This window comes from Nycticebus coucang, chromosome 12 (assembly GCF_027406575.1).
Source record: "Nycticebus coucang isolate mNycCou1 chromosome 12, mNycCou1.pri, whole genome shotgun sequence".
Lineage (NCBI taxonomy): Eukaryota > Metazoa > Chordata > Mammalia > Primates > Lorisidae > Nycticebus > Nycticebus coucang.
In genome coordinates this window covers 112,315,724-112,343,095 of record NC_069791.1, presented here as the reverse complement: position 1 = coordinate 112,343,095, position 27,372 = coordinate 112,315,724, and the positions used below count along the sequence as shown (strand labels likewise).

General features: G+C 39.6%; 1 protein-coding gene across 4 annotated transcripts in view; it reads left to right on the top strand.

The window, feature by feature from the left end:
* Positions 1 to 27,372, top strand: part of PARN (poly(A)-specific ribonuclease) — a 272,151-nt gene that overhangs the window by 2,197 nt on the left and 242,582 nt on the right. For all 4 annotated transcript variants that reach the window (XR_008373466.1, XR_008373465.1, XM_053557661.1 and 1 more), the window contains exons 3-13: positions 127 to 204; positions 2,092 to 2,171; positions 2,637 to 2,704; positions 2,788 to 2,869; positions 9,321 to 9,381; positions 17,345 to 17,498; positions 18,156 to 18,221; positions 19,145 to 19,183; positions 21,103 to 21,145; positions 22,483 to 22,563; positions 26,057 to 26,113. Coding sequence is in view for 2 of the 4 variants with exons in the window: in XM_053557661.1 (XP_053413636.1) it covers positions 127 to 204; positions 2,092 to 2,171; positions 2,637 to 2,704; positions 2,788 to 2,869; positions 9,321 to 9,381; positions 17,345 to 17,498; positions 18,156 to 18,221; positions 19,145 to 19,183; positions 21,103 to 21,145; positions 22,483 to 22,563; positions 26,057 to 26,113 (809 nt within the window). In the remaining 2 variants the exon portion in view is untranslated. The remainder of the gene's footprint in view (positions 1 to 126; positions 205 to 2,091; positions 2,172 to 2,636; positions 2,705 to 2,787; positions 2,870 to 9,320; positions 9,382 to 17,344; positions 17,499 to 18,155; positions 18,222 to 19,144; positions 19,184 to 21,102; positions 21,146 to 22,482; positions 22,564 to 26,056; positions 26,114 to 27,372) is intronic.

The following is a 27,372-nucleotide window of genomic DNA, read 5'->3' as shown; positions in this document are numbered from 1 at the left end:
TTTGTTCCCCGCACCCTTTGGCCCTTGGCCTCGGGAGATCCGCAATCCTCCTTCCTTCTTCCCTTAGGAGACAGTGGGCAGGAATTTAGGCCACCGGTTCTGAGCCTCTTCTCGATTTCTCCGCAGATTTTAAGAGTAATCTTCACAAAGTGTACCAGGCCATAGAGGAGGCAGACTTCTTCGCCATCGATGGGGAGTTTTCAGGTATCCCTTTCTTGGAAGCTCAGGGCTAGCATCTGCAGTGAATAGCCGAGGCTTTTTCAGTCCCCCAGCCTCTGACTGGTCATTCCTGAGAGCGGTTCCTAGCCGTTTGTAGCCTTCAGCGGGTTGCACAAGTCTCAACATTTCCCCTTAAACGTTTCAAAAGCATGGAAGGGGTGAAAGGATGGAAGGGGTTAAGAGATGGTGGTGGATTTGCGATTGGTCTTTTGAGTATTACAGATAGAGATTATGGTTTTGGTACTGCTTAAAAGTTTGACATATACATGGAAGAAGCTTTGAGGATTAGGGTCAGGCTTTTGTTTTCCCTTTGTGGTAAAGTACGTATACAATTTACCTATCAATTATTTTTAACTGGTTTCACAGTTCAGTGGCATTAAGTACACTCACTTTGCAGTGCTACCATCACCATCCATCTCTAGATGTTTTTCATCTTCCCTAATGAAACTCCATACACATTGAACGCTCCATTCATCCCTTCCTGAAGCCTCTGGCAACCATTTGTCTTTATGAATTTGACTACCATAGTAGAGTAGTTATATACTCCCTATACGTTAAATATGTGTTCTTTGCTACCCTGTTTTCCCGAAAATAAGACATCCTCCGAAAATAAGACCTACTTACAGGAAAGATAAGATGTCCCCTGAAAATAAGACCTAGCGCATCTTTGGGAGCACACCTTAAAATAAGACATTGTCTTATTTTCGCGGAAACAGGGTAGAATCAGGCTTTTGCAGGTAAATAAGTATATTCCTTTATCCATTAGGGAAAGTGTTCATTGCCTATGTAGGCAGGTGTGTTATACTTTACCAACACTTACAATTACAAGGTTTTTTATTTTTCTTTTTTGGGGGAAGCAAAGACTAATTTTTTAATTGTTGACATCAGTATGGATAGTTCACACCCTTTGGTACAGATACCACTTTTTTTGTTTTTTTTAGAGACAGAGTCTCACTTTATTCACCCTCCGTAGAGTGCTATGGTGTCACAGCTCACAGCAACCTCCAACTCCTGGGCTTAGGCGATTCTCCTGCCTCAGCCTCCCCAGTAGCTGGGACTACAGGCGCCCGCCACAATGCCCAGCTATTTTTTGTTGCAGTTTGGCTGGGGCCGGGTTCAGACCTGCCACCCTCAGAATATGGGGCTGGCGCCCTACCCCCTAAACCACAGGCACCGCCCAGATATCACTTTTACTATGTGATTTTACATGTTTAAAAAATCCTAGCTCTTCTAAAGGAATCCATGTTGGGGTAAATGTGGTCATTGACTTTATTTTATTTTTATTTATTTATTTTACATTAAATATTTGTTTTACATAAACTTCTTCCCTGTAGATAGTTTTAAAGGAATAGAAGTGATATGGCTTACTCAACAGCAGTGGTCATTGATTTTAATTGTGCTGTTTCTAGTTGGAGTCAGTTCTTTAGAAGGCTAAGAATTTTCACCAAAAATATTTTTTTCTTGACCTTGAAAATACTTTTCTTTTATAGATGCTACTCCAAACTATTGCCCAAGACTGGTACTCTAGAAAGAATATGCTTATGGATTTGTTGATGTTTGATCATCCATTAGTCCTTTAGAAAGCAGCAAAACTTGTTCAAGCATGTAGCTTATTTTCTTAAATGATTACTTTTTTTGAACCCCATTTTAGACACTGGAGCTGCCCATTCTCAAGTTGAAACATTAACAACTCCAACTTTATTATTACGGAGTTTAGCTTGGTGGCCAGTTAACGCTAATTTTGAAAAACTGAGATAGGGAGCGCTTCCAATCAATCTTAATTCTTGATATGAAATAATGGAGGCATTGAATGATTGACTAACATTTTTACATTTACAAGTAAGTTAAAAACTTTTATTTCTTAAAATCTAGGAATCAGTGATGGACCTTCTGTCAGTGCATTAACAAATGGTTTTGACACTCCTGAAGAAAGGTATCAGAAGCTTAAAAAGGCAAGTAGATATGCTGGGAAATCTTTTTCTTTCTCATGTTGGTCCTCTTTATGTTAAATTATAGACAAATATTATTACTAAACTTGCACATTAAGGTTTTCCAAGTGCAGCACTTCTTCTCAAACCTAGCCAGGAAGTGAGATTTAAAACAGCAAAAATAATCGTTCACTGGAAAAAATATTTTGGGAAAAGTTTAGTATTTTTGATGTTAATCTGATTTATAGGAAATAAGATATGATTATTTTAATCATTTGGCAGTGGATCCGATACAATATTGTGGATAGGCACTTAATTGGTAAAAATATTAAGAGAGATCTATAAATCAATAATGCTTTTGATTTATAATCTAGTTGAGTAAAACTAGCCAAAGTTGTGTAATTCAGAAAGCCCACCAGTTTGAGAATACTACTGCTCATGTTGAATATGCAGCAATATTGTGACAGATGTTTTATTTCCCTTTTCCAGCATTCCATGGACTTTTTGCTGTTTCAGTTTGGCCTTTGCACTTTTAAGTATGACTACACAGATTCAAAGTAGGTTATTTTGACAAATGGTGGGAATTCTTTATTTGTGCATGGTATATCCCTCTAAGTTTCCTTTTGTCTCATTTTCCCAGGTATATAACGAAGTCATTTAACTTCTATGTTTTCCCCAAACCCTTCAATAGATCTTCACCAGATGTCAAGTTTGTTTGTCAGGTTAGTAGCATAATTGAGTTTTTACTTTTATGGATTGGTGATAAGGCCACGTAGAAATATGGAATCTAAATTCTCTTTACAATTTGGTGCTACCACTAACGTTGGGCTTTGGGAAAATCAGTTTCACCTGTCTGACCTTTGGTTTCAGGATTATAAATTAATGTTACTGTAATCTTGTCCTTTGGTTAAGAAGGAATTAAGGAAAAAGACAAGCAGAGAGAAATCAAAACATGAGCTTTGTTATTCATAAAGCTGAATTTGAGGCCAGGCACGTTGGCTTATGCCTTGAATCCCAGCACTCTGGGAGGCCGAGGCAGGCGGATCGCCTGAGTTGGAGATTAGCCTGAGCTAGAGCGAGACCCCATCTCTAAAAACAGCCCGGCATTGTGGTGGGCACTGTAGTCTCTCTACTCGGGAGGCTGAGGCAAGAGGATTGCTTGAGCCCGAGAATTTGAAGTTGCTGTGAGCTATGACTCTAGGGCACTCTACCAAGGTTGACTGATAAAGTGATACTCTGTCTCCACAAACAAACAAACAAAAAAATAAAGCTGAATTTGAGAACATGGCTTCCTAACTCTACTCGGGATTTTTAATATCTTACCTCCAATTGAACTTGCACATCAGGACTTGCAGGCTTCTCTCCTATCCCCTTCTTCTTGCACCCACTCCATGGATAGAGTGTTACATTCTGGAAGAGCAGAGTGTGTGTATCCAATCCAAAAAGAGAGAACCCAGAAGGGGCTAACCTACTTAACACTCACTTCCTTTTCCCAAATTCACCAATTAAGAGAGGGAAGGTGAAAAAAGGTGACTATTTCCTCTTGAGGAGGAGAGACCTTACTTTTTGGGTGAAGGTAAGGAAGCAGGGAGCTTCCCATTAGAATATACACTCTAAGGTTGGTGTAGCTGATGATTCTGAGAGGTAGACACCCAGTAAATACCAGGTTTCTCTTTCAGTCCTTTTGATTTTCTGTTGTAATGGATAAGCAGAATGTTAATAAGTGGTATGAGTGTGTGGATATGTGTTTAAAAATAAGTTAATCTTTTCTCCCTTAGAATCTTGCTCCTTGTCTTCTCTCCCACATTCCTTTGAGTTTTGCGAGCTTTCTTTTTTCTTACAAATAAGTGGTAATGCAATTAGGAAAGCCTGGAGGATAAGAGAAAAGGCAAAGGTAATTTTAGTCTTATAGCCAGTTTTCTTATGTTAGCAAAATAAACCATAGTTGACATTTCCTTTACCCTATAATCGATCAGTAGCTCAATATTACCAGTCACCTAATATTGGTACATTTTCAGTGAAAAATATTTTTCGATAGGCCTGGTTTGGAAATTTGTGTGGATATAGTTTTCTGGCAGTACCAAGAACTGAAAATTACTTAAAAAGTGGGTTTCATGGCTTTGGCCACAGGATGCTTTTGTCTAGAAAAGAAATGGCAGAGAAAAGGTTAGACTCTGACCTTGTGAATTGTATGGATAAGGTAAATGTATCTTTGGATTTTCTTCCTCTTGTTTCTCACTTCTTTTTCTGTTCAAAATTCTGTTATTGCAGCAGAGCTGCCATCTCACAAGGAGATTGGGTTCTAGAGTCAACAAGTGGGATAAAAATTATGTTCAAAGTCATTCTCAAAAAGCTCTTAGCACCTTTAAAATATATAGGATTGGAAGGTAAAGCAAGTTAATCTGTTCTCTGAGAAATAAGTATCTGTACACACAATGAGACACACTATAGGCAAGATGTGGAGAAATGTGGTGATAGAACTACATAGACTCCCAGAAATGCTCTTGTCAAATAGAGTGGCAAGCAGAATAGCGTGGCATTTACGTAGCTTTTGTTTCTCCTCCTCCATTTTCTTTATCCCTTTGCCTTTTTCTAGGAACATCTGTAAAACTCATGGAAGGTACATATATGGTTGTGAAAAATCAAAACAATATTGCTATGTATAGAGTAACACATGAATTTCTTTCCTTATACCCTTTCCCCATGCTTCCTTCCTATTTCATTATTTTTCTAGCTTTTATGATATATATACCCACATATATCTCCACACACACATAATTTTACCATTTTTGTTAATGGTATCCAAATATTCATATTGTATATACCTTGCATTGTCCATTCAACAGACTGTATTTCATAATATAGGTGTGTATAATTGTTTAGTCAATTCATTAGTTGGAATTTGGTGGCTTTCCAGTGGTTATCAACAGTGCTATAATCAACATTCATGTGCAGTATATTTTTTAGTATACCTAGGAATTTTTCTGTAGGATGGACTTCCTGGAAAGGGAATTATTGAGTCATAGGACATGTGCATTTAAAATCGCACAAATTGTAAGTGCCTCAAATTGTCCTCACAAATACCTGTGCTTATCTCTTGAATCTTGAAAATGTTACATTTAGGACAAATCAAGGGTATTGGATAGTAAACCACAAATAGTTTTAGTTAGGTTAAAGGTTTTCTAAAATTGTAGTAAAATATACATAACGAAATTTACCATTCTAACCAATTTTTTAAAATTTATTAAAAAATAGTTTTTTTTTAGAGACCAGAGTCTTGCTGTGTCACCTAGTCTAGAGTGCAGTGGTGCAATCATAGCTTACTGTAACTTCTAACTTCTAGGTTCAAGTGATCCACCCACCTTAGCCTCCTGAGTAGCTGGGCTATAGGTATGTACCACCACAGGCAGTAATTTTTTTATGTTTATATTTTGTAGAGACAGGGTCTTGTTGTGTTGTTCAAGCTGGTCTCGAACTCTTGGCTTCAAGTTACCATCTTACCTTGGCCTTCCAAAGTGCTGAGATTACAGGCATGAGCCAGTGCACTCATTTTAAATGTATATATAGTTCAGTGGTATAAAATGCATTCACATTGTACAACTCAAAGAGTATTGTTTTGTTTTGATTAGAAAATAAATTGTTTTGAGGAAGGAATAGATGAATCTTTGACTCTGGATTTAATGTGAAGAAGGAAAGTGTTTTTTGGAGACTAGTACAAAGACAGAAATGCCTTTTCACAGTCTTTTTTGGTGCCTCTAAAATTTTTTTTTTTTTTTTTTTTTTGGTAGAGACAGAGTCTCACTGTACTGCCCTCGGGTAGATTGCCGTGGCGTCACACGGCTCACAGCAACCTCTAACTCTTGAGCTTACGCGATTCTCTTGTCTCAGCCTCCCGAGCAGCTGGGACCTACAGGCGCCCACCACAACGCCCGGCTATTTTTTTTTTGTTGCAGTTTGGCTGGGGCTGGGTTTGAACCCGCCACCCTCGGCATATGGGGCCAGCGCCCTACTCACTGAGCCACAGGCGCTGCCCTGCCTCTAAAATTTTTAAGTGGGCAGAATTATAAGGATGCTCAGGTGTGATAGACAGAAAGGAGTCTGATAGATCAAGCCAAAAGACATTGAGTCTTGATTTAGGACAGAATACAAAAGAAGCAGACGTGAGGAAATGTTGCTTCTTTAAAGTATAGAAATCCTGGACATGGTAGAAAATTATACAAATGTAGCCCAGTTTGTGTGTGCCTATTTGTGGAAAGATTTCTTCCTTCCTTCTCTCCCTCCCTCCCTCCCTCCTTCATTCTTTCCATCCTTCCTTCCTTCCTTCCTTCCCTCCTCCTATTTTTTCTTTTTTTGCGACAGAGTCTCAAGCTGTTGCCCTGGGTAGAGTGCTGTGACATCGCAGCTCACAGCAACCTCCAACTCAAGTGATTCTCTTGCCTCAGCCTCCCAAGTAGCTGGGACTACAAGGTCCTGCCACAACACCTGGCTATTTTGTTGTTCTTGTTGCAGTTGTCATTGTTGTTTTAGCTGGCCCGGGCTGGGTTCGAACCCCCAGCCTCCGTGTATGTGGCCGGTGTCCTTCTCTTTGTTTTCTTGACAGAGTCTCACTCTGGCACCCTAGTAGAGTGAGATGGTGTCATCACATTTCACTCCAAACTCAAATTCCTTGCCTGAAGCAATTCTCTTGCCTCAGTCTTTCAAGTAGCTGGGACTACAGGTATGCACCACCATGCCCCACTAATTTTTCTTCTTTTAGTAGAGTCAGGAGTCTCCATCTTGCTCAGGCTGGTGTTGAACTCCTGAGCTAAAGTGATCCTCCTAAGTTGGCCTTCTAGAATGCTACCCTGTTTCCCCGAAAATAAGACAGTGTCTTATTTTAAGGTGTGCTCCCAAAGATGCGCTAGGTCTTATTTTCAGGGAACATCTTATCTTTCCTGTAAGTAGGTCTTATTTTCAGAGGATGTCTTATTTTTGGGGAAACAGGGTAGGATTATAGGTGCGAGCCACCTTGCCCAGTCAGGATTATCTTTTTATATCTTGCCTTGTTTAAAAAAGGATTGGCTAGTAAAGATTATACCGCACAGTAGAATCTTAGTAAGTTGACTACCCAAGGGACAAACTGGTCAACATACAGAAGAGGTCAACATAAGGAACAAGGCCTACCAATACATGCATGTGGTGCATGTCTGGTCTGTGAAAATTAGGTCAACTTGAGGTGGTTGAGGCAGACAGGTGGTCAACTATGGAGTTCTATATTTTAACATTAGAGTTTTAAAATAAGTAAATGAGACATTGAAAGGGAATTTATATGATTACTATGGTATGAAAAGAACATAGAATTTGAGCTAAAGAAAGTCTCAATTGTTTGTCTCTCAGTTCCCTAGCGGCAAAGAAAAGAGGGTTTTGTGGTCCATAGGATTAAAACAATCCAGGGCTCATGATCAGTATAGTTTTTCCCAGAATAGAGACTTCAGAACATTTATCCTTTAAATGGTAAAGAAATCATTGCTGTAGAAAACCCTGTGTTCAGTCATATCTCTGAAGTGAATACTATGGTAAGGTTAATGGGAATGTTTGGTACAATGTCCTTTGATCTAAACTGATGGTAAAATGTCAGAGAATAGTTCAGTTTAGTAATGCTTCCTCTCATTAGTCAGTTTGAGTACAAACTTAGGATTTTGCCATACCTGTGTACCACCTGTAATAGTGAGATTTTTATTTAAATTTGCTTACGTGACTTTTTCTCCTGCTGTGTAGATGCCTAGTAATGGAATTGCAGTATCTAATGGAAGGTCTATTTTGAGTTCTTTGAGGATTCTCCATACTTTCTTTCCAAAGAGGCTGTATTAGTTTGCAGTCTCACCAACAGTATAAAAATGTTCCCTTCTCTCTGATGGGGAATTTACATAGTTTGTATTAACCTGGATGGAGTTGAAACACATTCTTCTTAATAAAGTATCACGACAATGGAAGTGAAAGTATCCACTGTACTCGATGCTACTATGAACCCAGTAGATGATTTAATACACGCCTACACAAGAGAAAAACTTAATTCAAGTTGGGAGGAGGGGATAGAAGGGAGGTTTGGGTGTGCTCCCACTAACTGAGCACAATGTAAGGGCATATGTGCTCAGGCACACCTCTTAGGTGTAGGACACAACTACAACAGGGACTCCACCTAACAGATGCAAGGGTTGTAACCTAATTGTTTATACCCTCACTATCTGAAATAAATAAATTCACAGAGAAAAAAAACGAAACTAAATTTGCTTACGTGTTTCTGCTTATCCTAGGGTTTTTTGCTTTTGTGTCTGTTTTTTTTGCGACAAAGTCTCACTTTGTTGCCCTGGGTAGAGTGCCATGGCTTCATCATAACTCACGACAACTTCAAACTATTGGGCTCAGGCAGGTCTCTTGCTTCAGTTTTTCTATTTTTAGTAGAGACAGGGGTCTCACTCTTACTCGGGTCTTGAACTCCTGAGTTCAAGTATTTCACCCACTTTGGCCTCCCAGCGTGTTGGATTACAGGTGTGAGTCACCATGCACATCCTAGGTTTGAGGTAAGTTTGTTTAGTAAGGCTTATTACTGGAAACTTCTCTGTCTTGATCTTGAACATTAAAAACATCCAATTAAGATTTTGGGCGCCAGGTGCAGTGGCTCATGCATGTGAAATTTTAACATTTTGCAAGGCTGAGGTGAAAAGATTGTGTGAGACCAGGAGTTTGAGATCAGCCTGAGCAAGAGCAAGACCCCATTTCTACACAAAGTAGAAAATTAGCTGTTCGTGGGTGGTGCATGCCTGTAGTCCTAAGCTGCTTGGGAGGCTGAGGCAAGCAGATCTCTTGAGCCCAAGAGTTTGAAGTCACAGTGAACTATAATGACCCGACTGCCTTCTAGGCTAGTTGACACAGTGAGACCCTGTCTCAGAAACAAAAACCAAACACACACACACACACACACACACACACCACCCCCAAACAAAAGGAGAAGAGCCCAAATACTGCAAGTGGGTGAACGACCCTGGGTGGAGTAGCAATCCCTTCTCTCTGACCTTTGCTGTGCTGCTTCCCGGCTTGGTTGTCTTATTTACTTTCCTATTTACTTCCCTATTTCTGTTCCTAAATTTGCTGCTAATGTCACCAAAATTTATGTTCTGTTTGTTCTTTTTTCAGAGCTCAAGCATTGACTTTCTAGCAAGCCAGGGATTTGATTTTAATAAAGTTTTTCACAATGGTAAGATTATATGTGGTTTATCTTTACAGTTTATAAACCTTTTAAATGTTCTTGGGACGTGAATCTGGATTTGGTTGAAAAGTACTATTTTGTGCCTTCTATCTGAGACAGAATCTAGTTCTAGTACACTGTATATAGCCTTAGAATTTTTTAAAACTCTTATCTTTTAGTTTTTTACTTCATTTAACTCTAATGAGTGCTTTCAAATTCCTGTTTCTATTGAGTGTAGTTAGTTTATTCTACCATTGGTGTGACTTAAATACTTAACTCATCACTTATGGGAAATGCTTCTTTGTTTGCTTCCAGTCTCACAAGAGGTATAGTACTTTCAAAAGTAGTCACATTTCAGTAATGCTAAAATAAAAACCCCCTTTTCCATTCAGGCTCTGTAAATGCACTTGTTTTATAATTGGAGACAGTTGCTTGGTTTTTCAAGGAAGGAAAGAAAAGTCCACAAAGAGTACACAATTGCTAGGGCAAACTTACTGGGTGTCAGGCTGGTGAGCATATTGACGAAGGGAGTGTGTCTAATTCATCTCAAATCCCTAGTACATTCCTCTTCTATATCAGGGATGTGGCCACTAAATATTTGATGAATGAATGGGGGCATGGGTGCTGGACTATAGCATGCCAGATTGGCTTTCCTTCCATTTTATTTATTTCCCTAATAATGTTTGGGAAAGCCTCTGCTTTTCCCAGTGATATTAAGCACATACTACTTTAAGGTCAATAGCAGTTTTAATTATTTTTACAAATTGTTTTTTTCCCCCAGGGTGAATATAGAATGAATGAATGAGGAAGGGAAGGAGGTTTGTGGCAGTAAAAGTACTAGATTTTTCTCAAAAAAAGTACATAGAGTTCAAATAAATTGTCTTCTCAGCATGGCCTTCTTGCAAGTTGATGCCATGCCATGTTGTTTTTAATTGCTTCGTTGGTGCTACATCTGCATTTTTATGATGATCTTGATTTTTAAAAATATTCAAAAGTTTTTGGAGCCTAAACTCCTTAATATAGTGAGTGAACAGCTAGGCAGTACAATTTGAATATCAAAGTAATTTTTTTTAAATTTATCTCACACTTTATTCTAGAAGCCATTATAAAGCAGAGACTCTGGCTGGGCATGGTGGCACCTGTAGTCCCAGATACTCAGGAGGTTAGACAGGAGGGTCTCTGGAGCCCAGAGTTCAAGGCTACAGGCTGCATTGGTCATATGCAGGTCATTGTGGCAGAGCGAGACTCCACCTCTAAAAATTAATAATTAAAAAAAACCCAAACAGAAGTTCCAAGTTTATTTAGAACTCTATATGGGAATAATGTAAAAATCTTTTGAAAGAACTATTTTAGCCAGTATTATATGGTGGTATAGTTTCCAGCCTGTTGGTTTTATTTTCATAAAAGAAGAGAAATAGTCAAATGGAGTATGTGACTTTCTCATTGTTTTATAGTCATGAACCTTGGAGTATTCTAGTCACAACTGAATCGATTCCCAGGCCACCCGTTTTTACTAAGACTTATCCCCATGCTGTTGTAGATACTCTGTAAATCTGATCTGGACTCTCCTTTCTCTTGTTATCAAATCTTTCCATTTAAGCTCTGTAAATGCCAGACCCATTACACTGGGCAGTCTTCTCTGAAGTTCCTGTGACTTCCTTGTTGGAAAGTGGACCAGGCGACTCCTCCTGTTGCTCTTTCCCCCTGCAGCTTTTTCTAAGGCAGGTGGTTTCACCTCTCACTCTTCTGTGTTTTGGGCTACACTGTGTGAGGTAACTTCCATGGTTCTCCATGCCACTTCCAAAGCACCTGAATTCCCATTTTCCTCAGGACTGTCACCGACTCTGCTGCTTTCTCTTTGCTGACTGGGCCATTCCCATTCCCTCCATGCCCATTCCTCTCTTCATTCACGTTCCTGTGGATGTGACTCTTGCACCCACAGGATGATGGCAGAGGCTCTGCCAGTCCTTGACCAAAGCATCCACAGTGTTTGCTTCTGTCTCCCTTAACAAGCATGATGGGTCTCGTCTTTGCTAACTGCACCTATTCTTTCCCATCTGCAGTGTTTTTTTCCTCAAGAGCACTGTCCAGTACCTGGCTTCAGTGATCTGTTGACTTCTGTTGCATTTTCACTGCCTTATTAACTTCCCCTCTTCAATACCTTTTTTTTTTATTAAGTCATAACTGTGTACATTGATGTGTTTATGAGGTACAATGTGGAGTGGGTACATCAAACTGGTTAACATAGTCTTCACCTCACTTACTTAATTGTTGTGTTAAGACATTTATACTCTACTCTTAGTAGATTTGACATGTACCCTTGCAGTATGCACCATAGGTGTGGTCCCACTGAAAACCCTCCTTTCTCCCGGCCTCCCCCCGCCTCTCCCTTTCCCCTCCTCTTCCCTCCTTCATCCTGGGCTATAGTTATGTTTTATCTTTCATATGAAAGTGTGAGTGATTATATATTGGTTTCATAATAGTATTGAGTATATTGGGTACTTTTTCTTCCATTCTTGAGATACTTTACTAAGAAAAATATGTTCCAGCTCCATCCATGTAAACATAAAAGAGGTAAAGTCTCCATATTTTTTATGGCTGCATAAAATTCCATGGTATACGTATACCTCAGTTTGTTAATCCATTCATGGGTTCATGGGCATTTGGGCTGCTTCCATGACTTAGCAATTATGAATTGGGCTGCAATAAACATTCTAGTGCAAATATCTTTGTTGTAAAATGATTTTTGGTCATCTGGATATATACCTAGTAGAGGAATTGCAGGATTGAAGGGCAGGTCTACTTTTAGTTCCCTCAGTGTTCTCCAAACTTCTTTCCAAAAGGGACATATTAGCTTGCATTCCCATCAGTAGTGCAGAAGTGTTTCCCTCTCTCCACATCCATGCCAGCATCTGTAGTTTTGGGATTTTGTGATGTGGGCTACTCTTACTAGAGTTAGATGATATCTCACAGTGGTTTTGATTTGTGTTTCTCTGATGATTAAGGATGATGAGCATTTTTTCATGGGTTTGTAGGCCATAGGCCTATCTTCTTGAGAGAAGCTTCTGTTCCAGTCTCTTGCCCACAATGAAATGGGATCACTTGTTCTTTTCTTATTAATTAGTTTGAGTTCTCCGTGGATTCTAGTTATCAAACCTTTGTCAGAAACATAACCCGCAAATATCTTCTCCCATTCTGAGAGCTGTCTGCTTGCTTTACTTACTGTGTTCTTGGCTGTGCAGAAGCTTTTTAGTTTGATCAGACTAATAATATATTTTTGGTGTTGCTTCAATTGCCGGGGGTAGGGGGTCCTTCTCATGAAATACTCTCCCAGGCCAATTTCTTCAAGTGTTTTCTCTGCACTCTCTCCAAGTATCTTTATAATTTCATGTCTCACTTTTAAATCTTTTATCCAGTGAGAGTCAATTTTTGTTAATGGTGAAAGGTGAGGGTCCAGTTTCGGTCTTCTACAAGTCACCAGCCAATTCACCGAGCACCATTTGTTAAATAGGGAATCTTTCCTCCAATTTATGTTTTTGATAGACTTATCAAAGATCAAATGATAAGTGGCGGGGCTCATCTCTTGATTCTCTATTCTGTTCTATTTTTGTGCCAGTACCATGCTGTTTTGATCACTATAGATTTATCGCATAGCCTGAAGTCTGAAAGCGTGATTCCTCCTGATTTGTTTTTATTTCTGAGTAATGTCTTGGCTATTCGAAGTTTTTTCTGATTCCATATAAAACGAAGTACTATATTTTCCAGATCTTTAAAGTGTGACGGTGGTGAATACCTTGACTCTCCTCCTTATCCACATGGTCCATCATTGTCCTTCCTTTCTTCTCCCTCCATTGTACTTGTCTAGAAAAGTCCCAACTGTGATAGAATCTGGACCATACACCTTTTCTGTTTCTGAGCATCTGATTATTGCTGGAAAGCACAACAAACTTGAACTAATTTGCTCTAAATTATGGGCACAAACTTCAAATAAGCACTCTGTTGTGCTCAAAAAAATCTTACTTTTCCAACCTAGAACTACCTTTTAGCTCTCTTAGATGCCTTTTTGAATTACCAGGTTTCTCCAAACTCCCCATCCCAGCTCATGACCACGTCTCACCAATGAAAATAGAAGCCAGGAGAGAAGGGCTTCGTATACTTATCGCCAGAGCCTGTGATAGGCTGTCCTAAGTCTAAACCCAGTTTTTTTTGCCTCCTTTGCAGTGGAAGAACACTCCCTGCACCTGTTAAAGGCTAGGCCATCTGCCTTGCCAAGCACTAGCTCTTTCAGTTTATCCTTCTTTCTCCTTAATCATCTTCTCTTCTCTTCTTTACTGGATCAACCTTCATTAACATGCTACAGGTACAGAACTTCTTAACCCAGTCCAAAGGCACCTTGTCTACTCCCCATAGGTAGAATTGAGGAATCCTGAACTTGGAGGGGAGAACATTAATGTCTGTATTTTTTATACCTTTGAGCTGAAATTTAATAGTTTCTTCCATTATGAATGTAGGTAACAACCCCAATAGTACTTAACAGTATTTGGGACTGTGTCATCAGTGGAAATCTAAATATCTTCAAATAACATTTTAGTTACAGATATCTTGAATACTGCTTATGTTCATCAGTACTTTGAAATTATCATTGTTTCACTTGCCATTTGGATCTTGTCTTTAATGTGTTGGTGAAGAAACTGATAACACTGTATCACAAATATTTAAAACTATTCTTATAACTGTTTTAACATCATTGCCATTCTTTATAATCTTGTTTATTTGTTTCATGCATCTGAAAACATTGCTCTGAGGGAGGAGTCTAGGCTTTACCCAATTGTCAAAGATATTACATTACTAGAAGGCCAAACACACCTGTAGGAGTATCTCTATGTTAAAATAACCCAAACCAAGTAAAAACCAAACGTTCTACCTTGATTCCACATTCCTCTCCCCTTTCTACCCAGTGATGCTTCCACTTAGAGAAAGTGCCGTGAAGCAGTTTTCCGTAGCCCTGCTCCAATCGGCCCCCTGCCACTCCCTCACTGAGGCCTGCCGACCCACACTGGGCTGCCACAGTTTCAGATCAAGGTTGTCCCCCTTGGTCTTCATCTCGCTCCACCTTTTGGCAGAATCCATCCCAGCTGATTGTTCCCTCCTGGCTTCCAACACACTTGTTCTTCTGGTTTTCCTCTCACTCTTGACTCCTCATGTCCTGATTAGCTCTTTTTCCTGTCACCAGCTTCTAAGTATTCCTTTTCCTAGTTGATCTTATAGCCCATGGGTTTATTTTATTATTATTATTTTGAGACAGGGCTCACTCTTGTCACCTGGGCTAAGCTGCAGTGCCATCATCATAGCTTGCTACAACCTCGAACTCCTGGGTTCAAGTGATCCTCTCTCCTCAGCCTCCCAAGCATCTGGGACTATACACCTGGCTAATTTTAAACTTTTTGTACAGGCAGGGTCTCACTATGTTCCCTAGGCTGGTCTCAAACTCCTGGGTTCAAGTGATCCTCCCACCTCAGCCTCCCAAAGGGCTGGACTTATAGGTGTGAACCACCATACCCAGCTTTACATTTTTATTTTGAAATAATTTCAGACTTACGTGTTGCAAAAAAATACCACAAGGAGTTTCTGTAGACCTTCCCTCCAGTTCCCTGAATGCTAACAGTGTGGCTTGTCATTTTTTTTTTTTTAAGAGACAGAGTCTCACTTTATCACCCTCAATAGAGTGCCGTGGCGTCAGAGCTCACAGCAACCTCCAGCTCTTGGGTTTAGGTGATTCTCTTGCCTCAGCCTCCCGAGTAGGGCTTGTCATTTTTATACATGTGCACACATTACACTTTTTCCCCCTGAACCATTTTAGATTAAGCTGCAGACATGCCAACCCTTAGTCCCCACTCCTTATGTGTATTTCCTAAAAATAAGGATGATCTCTGCTACAGTAGTACTGTTACCTAATTTACAAATCTTATTTAAATTCTACCACTTAAAGCAAGAGAAGAAAATGTATTCCCTGATCGAGATTTAGTCCTGGATCACACGTCACATTTAGTTGTCATTTCTTTATTTTTCTTAAATCCAGAAGTGGTTCTCAGTCTATTTTTGTCTTTTAATACCTTGATGTTCTTGAATGTGGAAGTTACATACTTTGTAGAATGCCTTCTGTTTGGCCATGTCTAATGTTTCCACAAAACTGTCCACATACACTTGCTCATTTTTGGCAGGGTCACTACAGACACACATGTGTGTCATTCTCAGGGTGCCGCATCAGGCAGCACGTGATGGCAACTGGTCCCGTCACTGGTGATGGTAACTTGGATCACTGTTTTTTGCTGATCAGTTTTAGTATCTATTGATGATTCTTGCTTCAGTTATTGATGACAGATGGTGATTTTCTAATGTCATTATTCTTTCTATAAATTCCTTAATGTCCCATGGTTTTTACTTGTAATTCCACTTATATCCTGATGATAACTAAATTTATATCTTAACACATTTCTCTTAAGCTATAGGCTTCTATCTGCAACTCTGTATATGTATATCCTTAGATGATTTAATATATCCAAAAGATAGAGTTGGACTCCTACCCCTTGGACTCCCAGACCTGTTCTTACCCTAATTTTCCTTACCTCAGTTCATGGCCCTACCAACTTCTCAGTTCCTTAAACCAAATAACTAGGTGTCAATTCTTGATTGTGCTTTTTTCTTTATTCCTCACCCTTAGTGTATCAGTAAATTTTATCTTTTCTATATTGAAAATCACTCTCTGCATTTATCCTGCCATCTTCATTGTCCACACCAAGGTCACAAAGGGTGGCCTACTGCTGGCTGCCTATTTTGTAAATAAAATTTTATTAGAACACAGCTGTACCCACACATGTACATGTTGTATATGGTTACTTCTGTGCTACAGTGGACCCCCATGTGGCCCACAAGCCCAAAGCATTTATTATCTAACCCTTTAAGAAAAGTTTGCTGGGCGGCGCCTGTGGCTCAGTGAGCAGGGCGCCGGCCCCATATATCGAGGGTGGCGGGTTCAAACCCAACCCCGGCCAAACTGCAATAAAAAAAATAGCCGGGCGTTGTGGCGGGTGCCTGTAGTCCCAGCTACTTGGGAGGCTGAGGCAGGAGAATCGCCTAGGCCCAGGAGTTGGAGGTTGCTGTGAGCCGTGTGATGCCACGGCACTCTACCAAGGGCAATAAAGTGAAACTCTGTCTCTACCAAAAAAAAAAAAAAAAAGAAAAGTTTGCTGACTTCTGATCTGAGCTGTCATATCTTGCCTGGACAGTTGCCCCTAACTTGTCTCCTCACTTCCACTTTCACATTAGTCAACATGACTTTTTAAACATGAAGCCAATAGCCAATGGTCTTTCTTAACCTTCTTCTAAAGATCTTGCCTTCTAATGGTGTCCATTTGCTCTTGGAAGGAAATAATTTATGGGCAATAAGGGCTGACATAAACTTGCTCCATTCTCTTTCCAGCTTGATGTCATATCATTACCCCTTTGCTCACTGTGTTTTGGCCACAGCAGCTTTCTTGCTGTTCAACCACAGTCCAACTCAGTTCCATCCTGTGTGCATTTAAACTTGTTTCCCTGCCTGACATCCTCTTCCCCTAGCACTGTACATGACTGACAACGTTCTCATCCTTCGAGTTCTTTGTCACAGAAGCCTTTGCTGATCATCTTGTCAGAAATAGTTCCCTTCACTACAGAGCAGGGTGCATCTGCTTGTTCGCTGTTCAGTTCCCCAGTGGCAGTAAAATGCTTGACAAAGCAAAAAAGTCAAGTAAATTTTTTGTTGAAAGAAGAATGAATGAATGAACACATTTCAAAATTACTTACCTTTTCTGTTGATTCTTTTGTCATGAAATTAAATATGGTAAAACTCTACTGAGTAATTTAGCCTCTGGTGCATTAAAAGTTTTTTAAACAGTTACTTCTGTTAATGCATTCTTTTTAAAATTATGTTTAGGAATTCCATATTTAAATCAGGAAGAAGAAAGACAGTTAAGAGAGCAGTATGATGAAAAACGTTCACAGGCCAATGGTGCATATGTATCTCCTAACGCTTCAAAATGTCGTGTGACAATTCCTGAGGACCAGAAGAAATTTATTGACCAAGTGGTGTAAGTTCTAAACTGAAACCAAACAGGCATTTCATAACGTGTATTGGGACAAGACTGGCATCTGTGTCTCACACCTGTGCTACATGCACATAGTATGTCGTGAGTGGCTGGATTTCACTGTGGCATATCTGAATTTGTGCAACAGCAGCAAGTTATAAATAGCGTTCTATGTACATGGACTTGGTACATGTCACTAGAGACCTCAGCACATGGCAGACCCGCATGCACCAAGGGCCTGACACCCACTGTCCCGTCTCCCTGTTGGCAGAGGAGTGGATCAGACCCACTCACACTGCAACATGTCCATGTTTATCTTACTCGCAGTGAAGTTTCTGACAAGTAGATGTGCCTTTGGATGAGTATGTGTATGTGTTCTTGCTCATTATAAGTGCTTTACTAGAAAAGTAAAGACTTAAATCGCTTGTATTGACAAATCCTTGAGAAGTTGTTCCCAATTCATTAATCCCCTCTAAAAGGATATCCAAAGTAAAGCATTTTTAAAAAAAGTCTTTGGACTAAAAAGTTATAGCATGATTTGGTAAAATTACATTGTCACATGTTCTTGTAGTTAGACTACTTTTAGATATGATTATTCTGTTGGTTGACTACTTCATTCCCTGAAGGTACTGATGGTCATGATCTATTCTGATTCCTCAGAGAGAAAATCGAAGATTTATTACAAAGTGAAGAAAACAAGAACTTGGATTTAGATCCATGCACTGGGTTAGTTGTCCTGAACATTTTCTTGTGTCCTTTTTTTAAAAGGTAGATGATTTCTGGCGTTTGATGCATTTGGTCTTCTTAAAACACCTTTATAAGTAGTCTTTTTATTATAGGCATGTTCTCAAGATTTATGTACTAACTTTAGCATTACTCAGTGAGGATGATTGTGTATTGAGACACTGAATGAACACTTTGTCCTGTACCTGGAGGGGAGAAAAGCTGTGCAACTTTGACTCTGAGTTATGCCCAAGAATGACATCATTACTTTGGCTCTGGGGAGTGCTAAATACATGAAGTCCTCAAAAGATAAGATTCACTGCCAGGCTTCCTCTGTTCTTTTCTCTTTGTAGTAAAAAACATCAGCCTTTCAGAGAGTCAGTAACTTGAACATCTTTTTTCTCTTTTACTTTGTGATGAGCTTCATAAGATGGTTATAATGCATCTGTATACTTTAAACTTTCTTTATACAGCCACACAGGAAATAATATTTTCATTAAACAAGAATTTCTACCTCTTTTTTAAAAGCAATATAATAATATTAAGGAAATTTTTGAAATGTCAAGTTATGAGGAATTTTCCTACTTCAGATATTCTATTTTCTTTTTCTTTGATTCCTTTTTTTTTTTTTTTTCTTTTTGAGATAAATCTCTGATAGCTTGCTTTGTCACTCAGACAGAAGTCTAGCTATAGCTCAGATTTGGCTTGAATTCCTGGCCTTAAGTGATCTTCCCCCTTTGGTCTCCCAAAGTGCTAAGATTACGGAAATCAGCCACCATGCCTGGCCCATCCTGCCATTTTTATTTGCTTGTTACCTGTCAGTTCTAATGAAGTCTCTTTTTAAAATGAAATCTTTCCTACCAATGCCTGATAAGTTAGGGTTTACTTTTAATGAGCCAAGATTAATACTTTTTTTTATCTTATAGGTTCCAAAGAAAACTAATTTATCAGACTTTGAGCTGGAAGTAAGTGTTTATATTGCATGCAAGAGTTCCATGAGGGACCCAAGACTTAAAAACTAAATATAATCTCTTAGCTCTTGTTTTCTTTTGAAATTCTGCAATTCTTGGTGATTTGAAGATACAAGTTCCTCCTACTTTATTAAGTTTAATATCAGCTTATTTTTCTTTATTATTACTTTCTTTTTTTTTTTTTATTGTTGGGGATTCATTGAGGGTACAATAAGCCAGGTTACACTGATTGCATTTGTTAGGTAAAGTCCCTCTTGCAATCATGTCTTGCCCTGGGAAGTATTACTACTTTCTAATAGATGCTTTAAAGCCTCTTAAAATTTATTTTAATTATCACAGTGGCCTTATCCATTAAGCTCCAGATACACTGTGTGTTTTTTTTGAAGGTATAATACAAATACAAATTTGGTTTTAAGATCTTGGTAATAGGTGCTTTTTCTAAAGCAGAGGTTCTTAACTTGGGGTTAAATTTTGGATGGGTTTCAGGAGATCTGTGAATCTCTTAAAATACCTGACACATCCAGTATTTTGTGGTTGTATTTTTTTTTTTTTTTTTTTTTTGTGAGACAGAATTTCAAGCTGTCGCCCTGGGTAGAGTGCTATGGCGTCACAGCTCACAGCAACCTCAAACTCTTAGGCTTAAGCAATTCTCTTGCCTCTACCTCCCAAGTAGCTGGGACTACAGGTGCCTGCTACAATGCCTGGCTATTTTTTGGTTGTAGTTGTCGTTGTTTGGCAACCCTGGGCTGGATTTGAACCTGCCAGCTCTGGTGTACATGGCTGGCGCCCTAGCTGCTGAGCTACAGGTGTGGAGCCTTGTGTGTGTGTTTTTCCTAGTATGTTTCTCTTGGTTTCATTGTATTTGCAGGTGGGTCTCTAATTCAAAATTGAAAATGGCCTCAGGCCAGGTGGACATTTGCTTTTGCCTTTGGGTCCTTATTTTTCTTTTGGAATCTGCCAGTGACATTTATTCTGGGAATATACTTTGAACAAAACAGGACAAAGGGCCTGTGATGTGCCAGGCACTGTCCTAGACTCTGAGGCCACAGCAGTGTACAAGAGAGACAATATGCATTCCCTTCTGGAGCTTGTCTTCTAAGAGCAATTAAGAGAATGGTTTGCCCTTGCAGGTGGGGTCATGTGATAGTTTTGGTTAGTGAGTGTTGCAGAAGCCTCACTTCTGGGTTGAAACATTTATTAGATGGTGTAAGACTAGTACTGTGCTTTCCTGCCTAAGTCATGGAAGCACATAAAGAGAGGAGCCATGAGATCAAAGTAGTCTGGAACCCTGGGCCCCTGCATGAAGGGCAGCTATTCTAGAGAGTTCCTAGACCTGCAGTGGATTTTGTGGGAATGAAGAATAAACATTTGTTATGTTAAACCACACACACACACAAAGCAGGACACGGCCATCATTTAATTTTCACAGGCTCCTTTCCTATCGTGTTACCCTTGCAACTTACTCCATGTGCATTCCAGGTCTTTCTCTTGCACCACCAATGCAAACTACTATGCCAAATTACAAAAAAGCTGGCCATCTCAGACCTCCCCTCTGTATGCCCCGTGCAATCTAAAAAGATCTTTCAATTTTCAGTTAGGAAATAGACATCTTTGGAATCAAGATTTGACTATGTGGTAATAAGTTGACTGCATTATGTGATGCAAGACATTTTAGAAAACGCTCAAATCCTTTAAAAAAATTAATTTGAGGTCAGGTACATTCCCATGTTTAAGAAACCATTTAGCAGCTGAAATGTGGAATATGCTTATTATCAAGTCTTCATTGTAGAGATAATTATTTCATACTTAAAACTTATTTTACTTAGTTTATAGCTAGATAGTTACTTTTAATAGACTTTGGGTTTTAGCTGTCATTGAATCATCTACTAATACCATATTTTCCTTCTCTTTAGGTATCCCAAAGGCATTCATGTTGAGACTTTAGAAACTGAAAAGGTAACCCCAAGAAGTTCTCCAGGGTTAACATTAAACACAGCCCATGATACATCCATGTGTTGAAAGTCAGAATGTCCACTTTGGCTCTGCTACATGTGAGCTGGGTGACCTTGGGCAAGTCATTTATTTAACCTCTCTAAGCTTCATTTTCTTTATTTGTACTTTGGGGCTGAGCATGATAATGATGATTTATGTCTATCTCAGCTTTTTTATGATAACCTCATGGGTAAACAGAAGTGAGCATGCTTTGTAAACTTGAAAGTATGTAAACGTTGGTTCATATTCTTACTCTGGCAGAAAAATGAAAAGTTAAATCACTTGTATTAATAAATCCTTGAGAAGTTCTTACTGAATCACTAGTCACTCCCAAAAGAATATTCAAAAGAAAGTATTTTTCTAGCAGTCTTTAAACTACAAAGTTATGGCATGATTTGGTAGAATTACAAGTACTATGGCTTTATGTTACGTAAAATTAAATTCAGGTCAAGGTCATAAACATCACTACTGTCATGTATTCCCAAGGTGCACTGGGCGGCTAGTGGTGGGTTCCTTTTGCAAAACTTCTGAATTTAAAAATTTGGATTTTTGCTCTTAAGTTAGATATCAAATTAGAAATTAAATAAATTGAAAACAATTGTGCTAGAAGATAAGTCTCAAACTTTGACATAGAAGGTTTTGTGGTATGTTTAATGGACTATATATAAAATGCAATATATGAGGAAGAAAGCCATAGTTATCTGACACATTACCAGAAAATCCAGGGTTTTATTTTTCTTATGCTAACAAAATAAACAATAGAACCTCCATAGATGGCCACTTCCTTTCTAGAAGTTGACTACCTCCTTATGGTGACCTAATTTTCATAGACTGACATGCACCACATATATGTCTCAGTCCAGCAGGCCTCATTACGTATGTTGACCACCTCCGTATGTTCACCAGTTGATTGAACTTGGATGGTCACCTTACAGAAGTTCTACCGTATAGAAATTTTTCTTTAAAACTAGTTACTTAGAAATTCACATTCAAATGTAGCATAACTTTTTAAGTATTTGTCATAAAAAATGTCTTTTTCTCACAGTCTGTTGATAGATTTAATTGATGTCTGTTGTGTTGGTTTAGTAAACCATGGGAAAACGTTATGGAAACAGAGAGGCAAAGTTTTGGTTTGAATGCATCAGTTCAGCTTTTGTTTGGCATTTCAAAATGCTTTCTGTTGTTTGGCCCGTGAAAGGCTGCACAGTGATCCCCAAACTATAACTTGTAATGATAGCAGAATTCTGAATTTTGGGGGTCAAGTTGCTTCCAGAATATTGGATGTCTGTTTTGTCTTTTAGAAGGAGCAGTATATAGCTATCAGCAAAGTAGATGAAGAAGAACGCAAGAGAAGGGAGCAGGAGAAGCACGCGAAAGAGCAGGTAATGGGTTGCACAGATTTCCTTACAGTGAGTGAGAAATGGCACCATAGATGCTGGTTCATTCCTTTCTCTATATTTCTAGAGCATTTGTTGGATTCAGTTAAATGAATAGTTTCCTACCATGGAAGAATTGATTTGTTAAAAAAAAAAAAAAACAACTAGATTAGAATAAGGGAAATGTTAAGCTTAAGCTTTAGGCATAGCCAGCCAAGGGAGTCTGATGCCATGGTCGACCAGTGTGCAGTGGAATGAAGCAGTCTTGAAGGGAGTATTCTGTTTCATTCAGCTTGTTTGTCACTAGCATCAGTGCCCATTACCTAATACTCCCGTGTCTAAGTTTATTTATTACTGGTTTTCCTAAAACAAAGTTCAGGATATGTGATCTGACAGATTAGGATATAAGATGCTCATACCTGCATTGTTGGAACATTATCACTCTGGTTGCTGTTTGAAGAATGGATTTGCAGGAGTAAGACTTGGAGGCAGGAAGCAAGTTCAGCTGTGGAATAACCTAGCTAAATGATAGTAGTGACCTGGAACAGGATAGTTAGCAGTGTGAGTGGAATCTGGAGATTACTTGGAAGGTAGAATCTGTGGAATTAAGATTGGATATGGGTGTGGAAGGGGAAGGAAGAAGAAGGAAGACACTCAAGCCTTGCACGGCTGGGTTGATTGTGGTCATTTCACGTAGGTAGAGTTGGTTGGAGTGACACTGGTGAGGGAAAGGGTAGAGGAGGCAGGAGTGGATTTGAGTGTGGATGAATGTCAAGTTCACACACATGTAAGGCAGGGCCACCCCTGACTGCTGTAGCCAGTAAAGACACAATGAAGCACTTTCAGATTTAGATAGTTCTTTACCCGCAGAGAGGAAGGAATGTTCGCAGAAGGTGCCAGCTGGTCCTTGTACTGCATACCAAAAAAGAACACAAACACAAGGCCAGATGACTATAATGTGAGTTGTGGATGTCCCATTATAAGGAACCAGTTCTAGACCATAGCTCTTTCTGAGCAACCACACTCCTTAAAACCTGTGACAGCTTCCCAGGAATGCTAACACAGTGGGTGGGAGATGACTTCACAACTGCTCCTTACACACCTCTGCCTCCCACCCCTTCCTCCTGAGGCAGTCTGCAAGACACACTGGTTCATGTCCAAGGCACAAATCAGCCTTAACCTGCATGACCTATTTGGAAACATACAAGGTCACTTACCAGGAAACCATGGTGAGACTGTTCCCCTCTAGTGGCAGAAAACATTACATTCTGTGTCACCTGATGAGGGTGTTTTTGGTGTCTTTGGGACATTCAAGGGTGGATGTCCTGTTAGCAGATTTGTCAATCTAGAGTACAGGAGAAAGTTGTCATTGGCAGTCACTACGGCTGGATCAGAGCAGCCATGGAGTATGTGAGGAATGAGGGTAGATTCCTGAGGAGCACCAGCATTTAAAGATAGACAGAAATAGGAAAAAAGTACCAGGAAATTAATTGTGACACGTAGCCAAGGGAAGAGAATGTTTAGAGTAAGTGGTGGTCAACAGTGTCAGATACTCTCGAGAGATAAGGATAGCGACGTGGCCATTGGACTTCACCTTGAGAGTTGTTATTTTTATTTTATTGTTTTTCGAGACAGCCTTAAGCTGTCGCCCTGGGTAGAGTGCTGTGGCATCACAGCTCACAGCAACCTCCAACTCCTGGGCTCAAGCGATTCTCCTGCCTCCGCCTCCCAAGTAGCTGGGACTACAGGCACCCGCCACAACACCCAGCTATTTTTTTGGTTGCAGCCGTCATTGTTGTTTGGCGGGCTGGGCAGGGTTCGAACTCGCCAGCTCAGGTGTATGTGGCTGGCGCCTTAGCCGCTTGAGCCACAGGTGCCAAGCCAAGGGAGTTGTTATTTTTTAAATATACTTTAAATTTAAAAAATTTTTAATTATAAAATATACACAACATAAAATTTATTATCTTGACTATTTTTAAGTGTGTAGTTCAGTAGCATCAAGTACATTCACATTGTTGGGTAATCATGACTACCATCCATCTCCAGAATTTTCATCTTGCAAAACCAAAACCCTCTACTCATTTAACAACTCCCTATCCCCACCCCCTGCTCAGCCCCTGTTAGCCACTATTCCGGTCCCCTCTTTTTTTTCTTCTTTTTCTGGTTTAGACAGGGTCTTCCTCTGTCACCCAGGGTAGAGTGCAGCAGCACCTCAAACTCCTGGGCTCAAATGATCCTCCTGTTTCAGCCTCTCAAATAGCTGGGACTGCAGGTTTGCACCACTATGCCCAGCTCATTTTGGTTTTTGTAGACACAGGGTTTCACTATGTTGCTCAAGCTGGTCTCCTAACTCCTGGCCTCAAGTGATCCTCTTTCCTCAGCCTCCGGAAGTGCTGGGATTACAGGGATGAGGCACTTGCAGTATTTGTCCTTTTGTGACTGATTTGTTTCTCTTAGCAATGTCCTCAAGGTTCATCCATGCTATAGCGAATGTCAGAATTTTCTTCCTTTTTCAGGCTGAATAATTTTTCATTGTATGGGTGTATCACACTTTGTTAAATCACTTTCTGATGGACACTGGGTTGCTTTTGGCTGTTGTAAATATTGCTGCTATGCACGTGGATGTACAGGTATCTGGGTCCCGGCTTTGAATTCTTCTGACTGTGTATATACCTAGAAGTGGAACTGCTGGGTGATTTGGTAATTTGGAAGGAGGGGGACCTCCATTAGTGTTTTCCTTAGGGGCTACACTGTTTTACATTCTCACCAAGAGTGCACAAGGGTTCTAGTTTCTCTTACCCTGAGGGTTAGTTTTAAGGACATGAGCAACTTCAGTTAGAGTGAAGACAGAAAGCTTAGGGCTGGATGCACCTGGGAGTGAAGCCTGAGCTGGTGTGTAAAGAGAAGTCTTTCAGCAAGTTAGCTGTGATGAGAAGAGGAGAAGGGGCAGTAGTTTAGAGCTAAGGAAAAGTTTTCAAGATTGCCTGTTATAAATACCACTTGAAAGAAAATAGGAGAGAAGAAGGTGAGTGGGGATGAGTCACAGAGTCCTGTGCTCTAAATATTTTGTAAAAGATGTATTTGTTCAGGAAAAAAGTCAGGAATTATGAGAACTTGATTTGATTAGTTAGCTGCTGCTTGGATTTCCTTAGAAATGCATTATTGCATTTAGCCAGCAGGTGGTGACTTTTTAAAGTTTGTGTTTTTGGGATACCTTGATTTGGAAATTTCAGCAAATTATCTGAAGTGATAGATAAATCCTCACATTGTTATTTCAGTAATGAATGAATAATTTCCCAGTTGCTTATTTTACTTTCTAAAAAGGAAAGGTGTGTATAACAGATCTTTTAGATGTAGTTGTTTGGGATATCAGGCACAAAGCGCACGAGACTAAAGCTGTCTAACTTGATATAAATTCATGTTAGGGGGGCTTTTTTTTACTTCATTCAATTAAGGGAATATATGTACATCAATAGTGGGTTCATTTGTTTTTAATTAGGAGGAACTGAATGATGCTGTGGGATTTTCTAGGGTCATCCATGCCATTGCTAATTCGGTAAGTAAACCTCTTTCTTTCCAGCTAGATTGCTGAATGTAATATTTAAGATGAAGCATCTAATTATCATTGCAGATGAACTACTTGGTTTAATTTAGAATGTTTATGTGGTATGGATGAAGAAGTTAGAACTTCATCAAGATAGACTATAGTTATAATGCCCTTGGTGAAAGACATTCTAATTTTTGTATTCAAACCATTTTTCAAGAAGTCTTGCTTATAAAATATATAGGTGGATTATACTACAATGTTCTTATATGGCTACATGAAACCAAGTTTTTTTTTGTTTGTTTGTTTGTTTTGCAGTTTTTTTTTTTTGGCTGGGTCTGCGTTTGAACCCGCCACCTCCGGCATATGGGGCTGGCGCCCTACTCCTTTGAGTCACAGGCGCCACCTTGAAACTAGGGTTTTTTATTCTCAAAACCAGTAAGCTGTAGAATAAGAAAGTAAGGAGTAAGGGAAGAAGCAATCAGATAACTGACTGAAGGTGTTTTGTTTCCCAAGTAGAAGAATGCGAGGGATAAAAATAATGATGTCTCTGTTGAGTTGTGCACAAGCCTTAATAATACTTGATACGTTTTAAAAACAGGTTGGCCATTAATATAAATACACTAGAGGGCTCTGTGGTAGCCAAGACAGATGCTTCTTGCTGTGGGAGTCCTTTGGACCTGTGTTTTGCATAGGCAGCCTGGGTATTGCTGGTTGTTTTAGGCATATACCTGCCCAAACTGCCTGGACCTCAGACGTCTTTTCCTTGACCATTTGGCCCTGGGAAAAGGAATCACCTTGTTCCTTAGATTTCTGACCATCAGGGAAGCTTTAAGACCATAGAGACTCTCAAGAGTTCTGTGCCCATCTCATTATCACGGTTAGCCTTATTAACAGGATGGTGGAGGGAAGGCACACCCCTGTCCTTGATCAGGGATAAACAGAAGTTACAGAGGCTTGTAAAAGAAGAGGCTTGGCTCACCAGGAACTCCCTTGCTGAAATAAGTGAGGTAATGAGAGTGGAATAGAATCGTTGGATGAGCCTGGAGAGGAACAAGATAAGAGCCTCCTCAACAGTGGCTAAGGTCACATATACTCAAAAGCGAAGATTGGGTTTCAGGTTACATTTGCTCATGTTGTACACACTTTGCCAGCAGATTTCAAAGGAGTGGTTAGTTTGACTGAAGCTGTCCCTAAAACGCGGAGACATGGGTACATCTCTTGGCTTTGAGCTCTCTTGTAGCCATCATAATATTAATAATTTAGCTAGT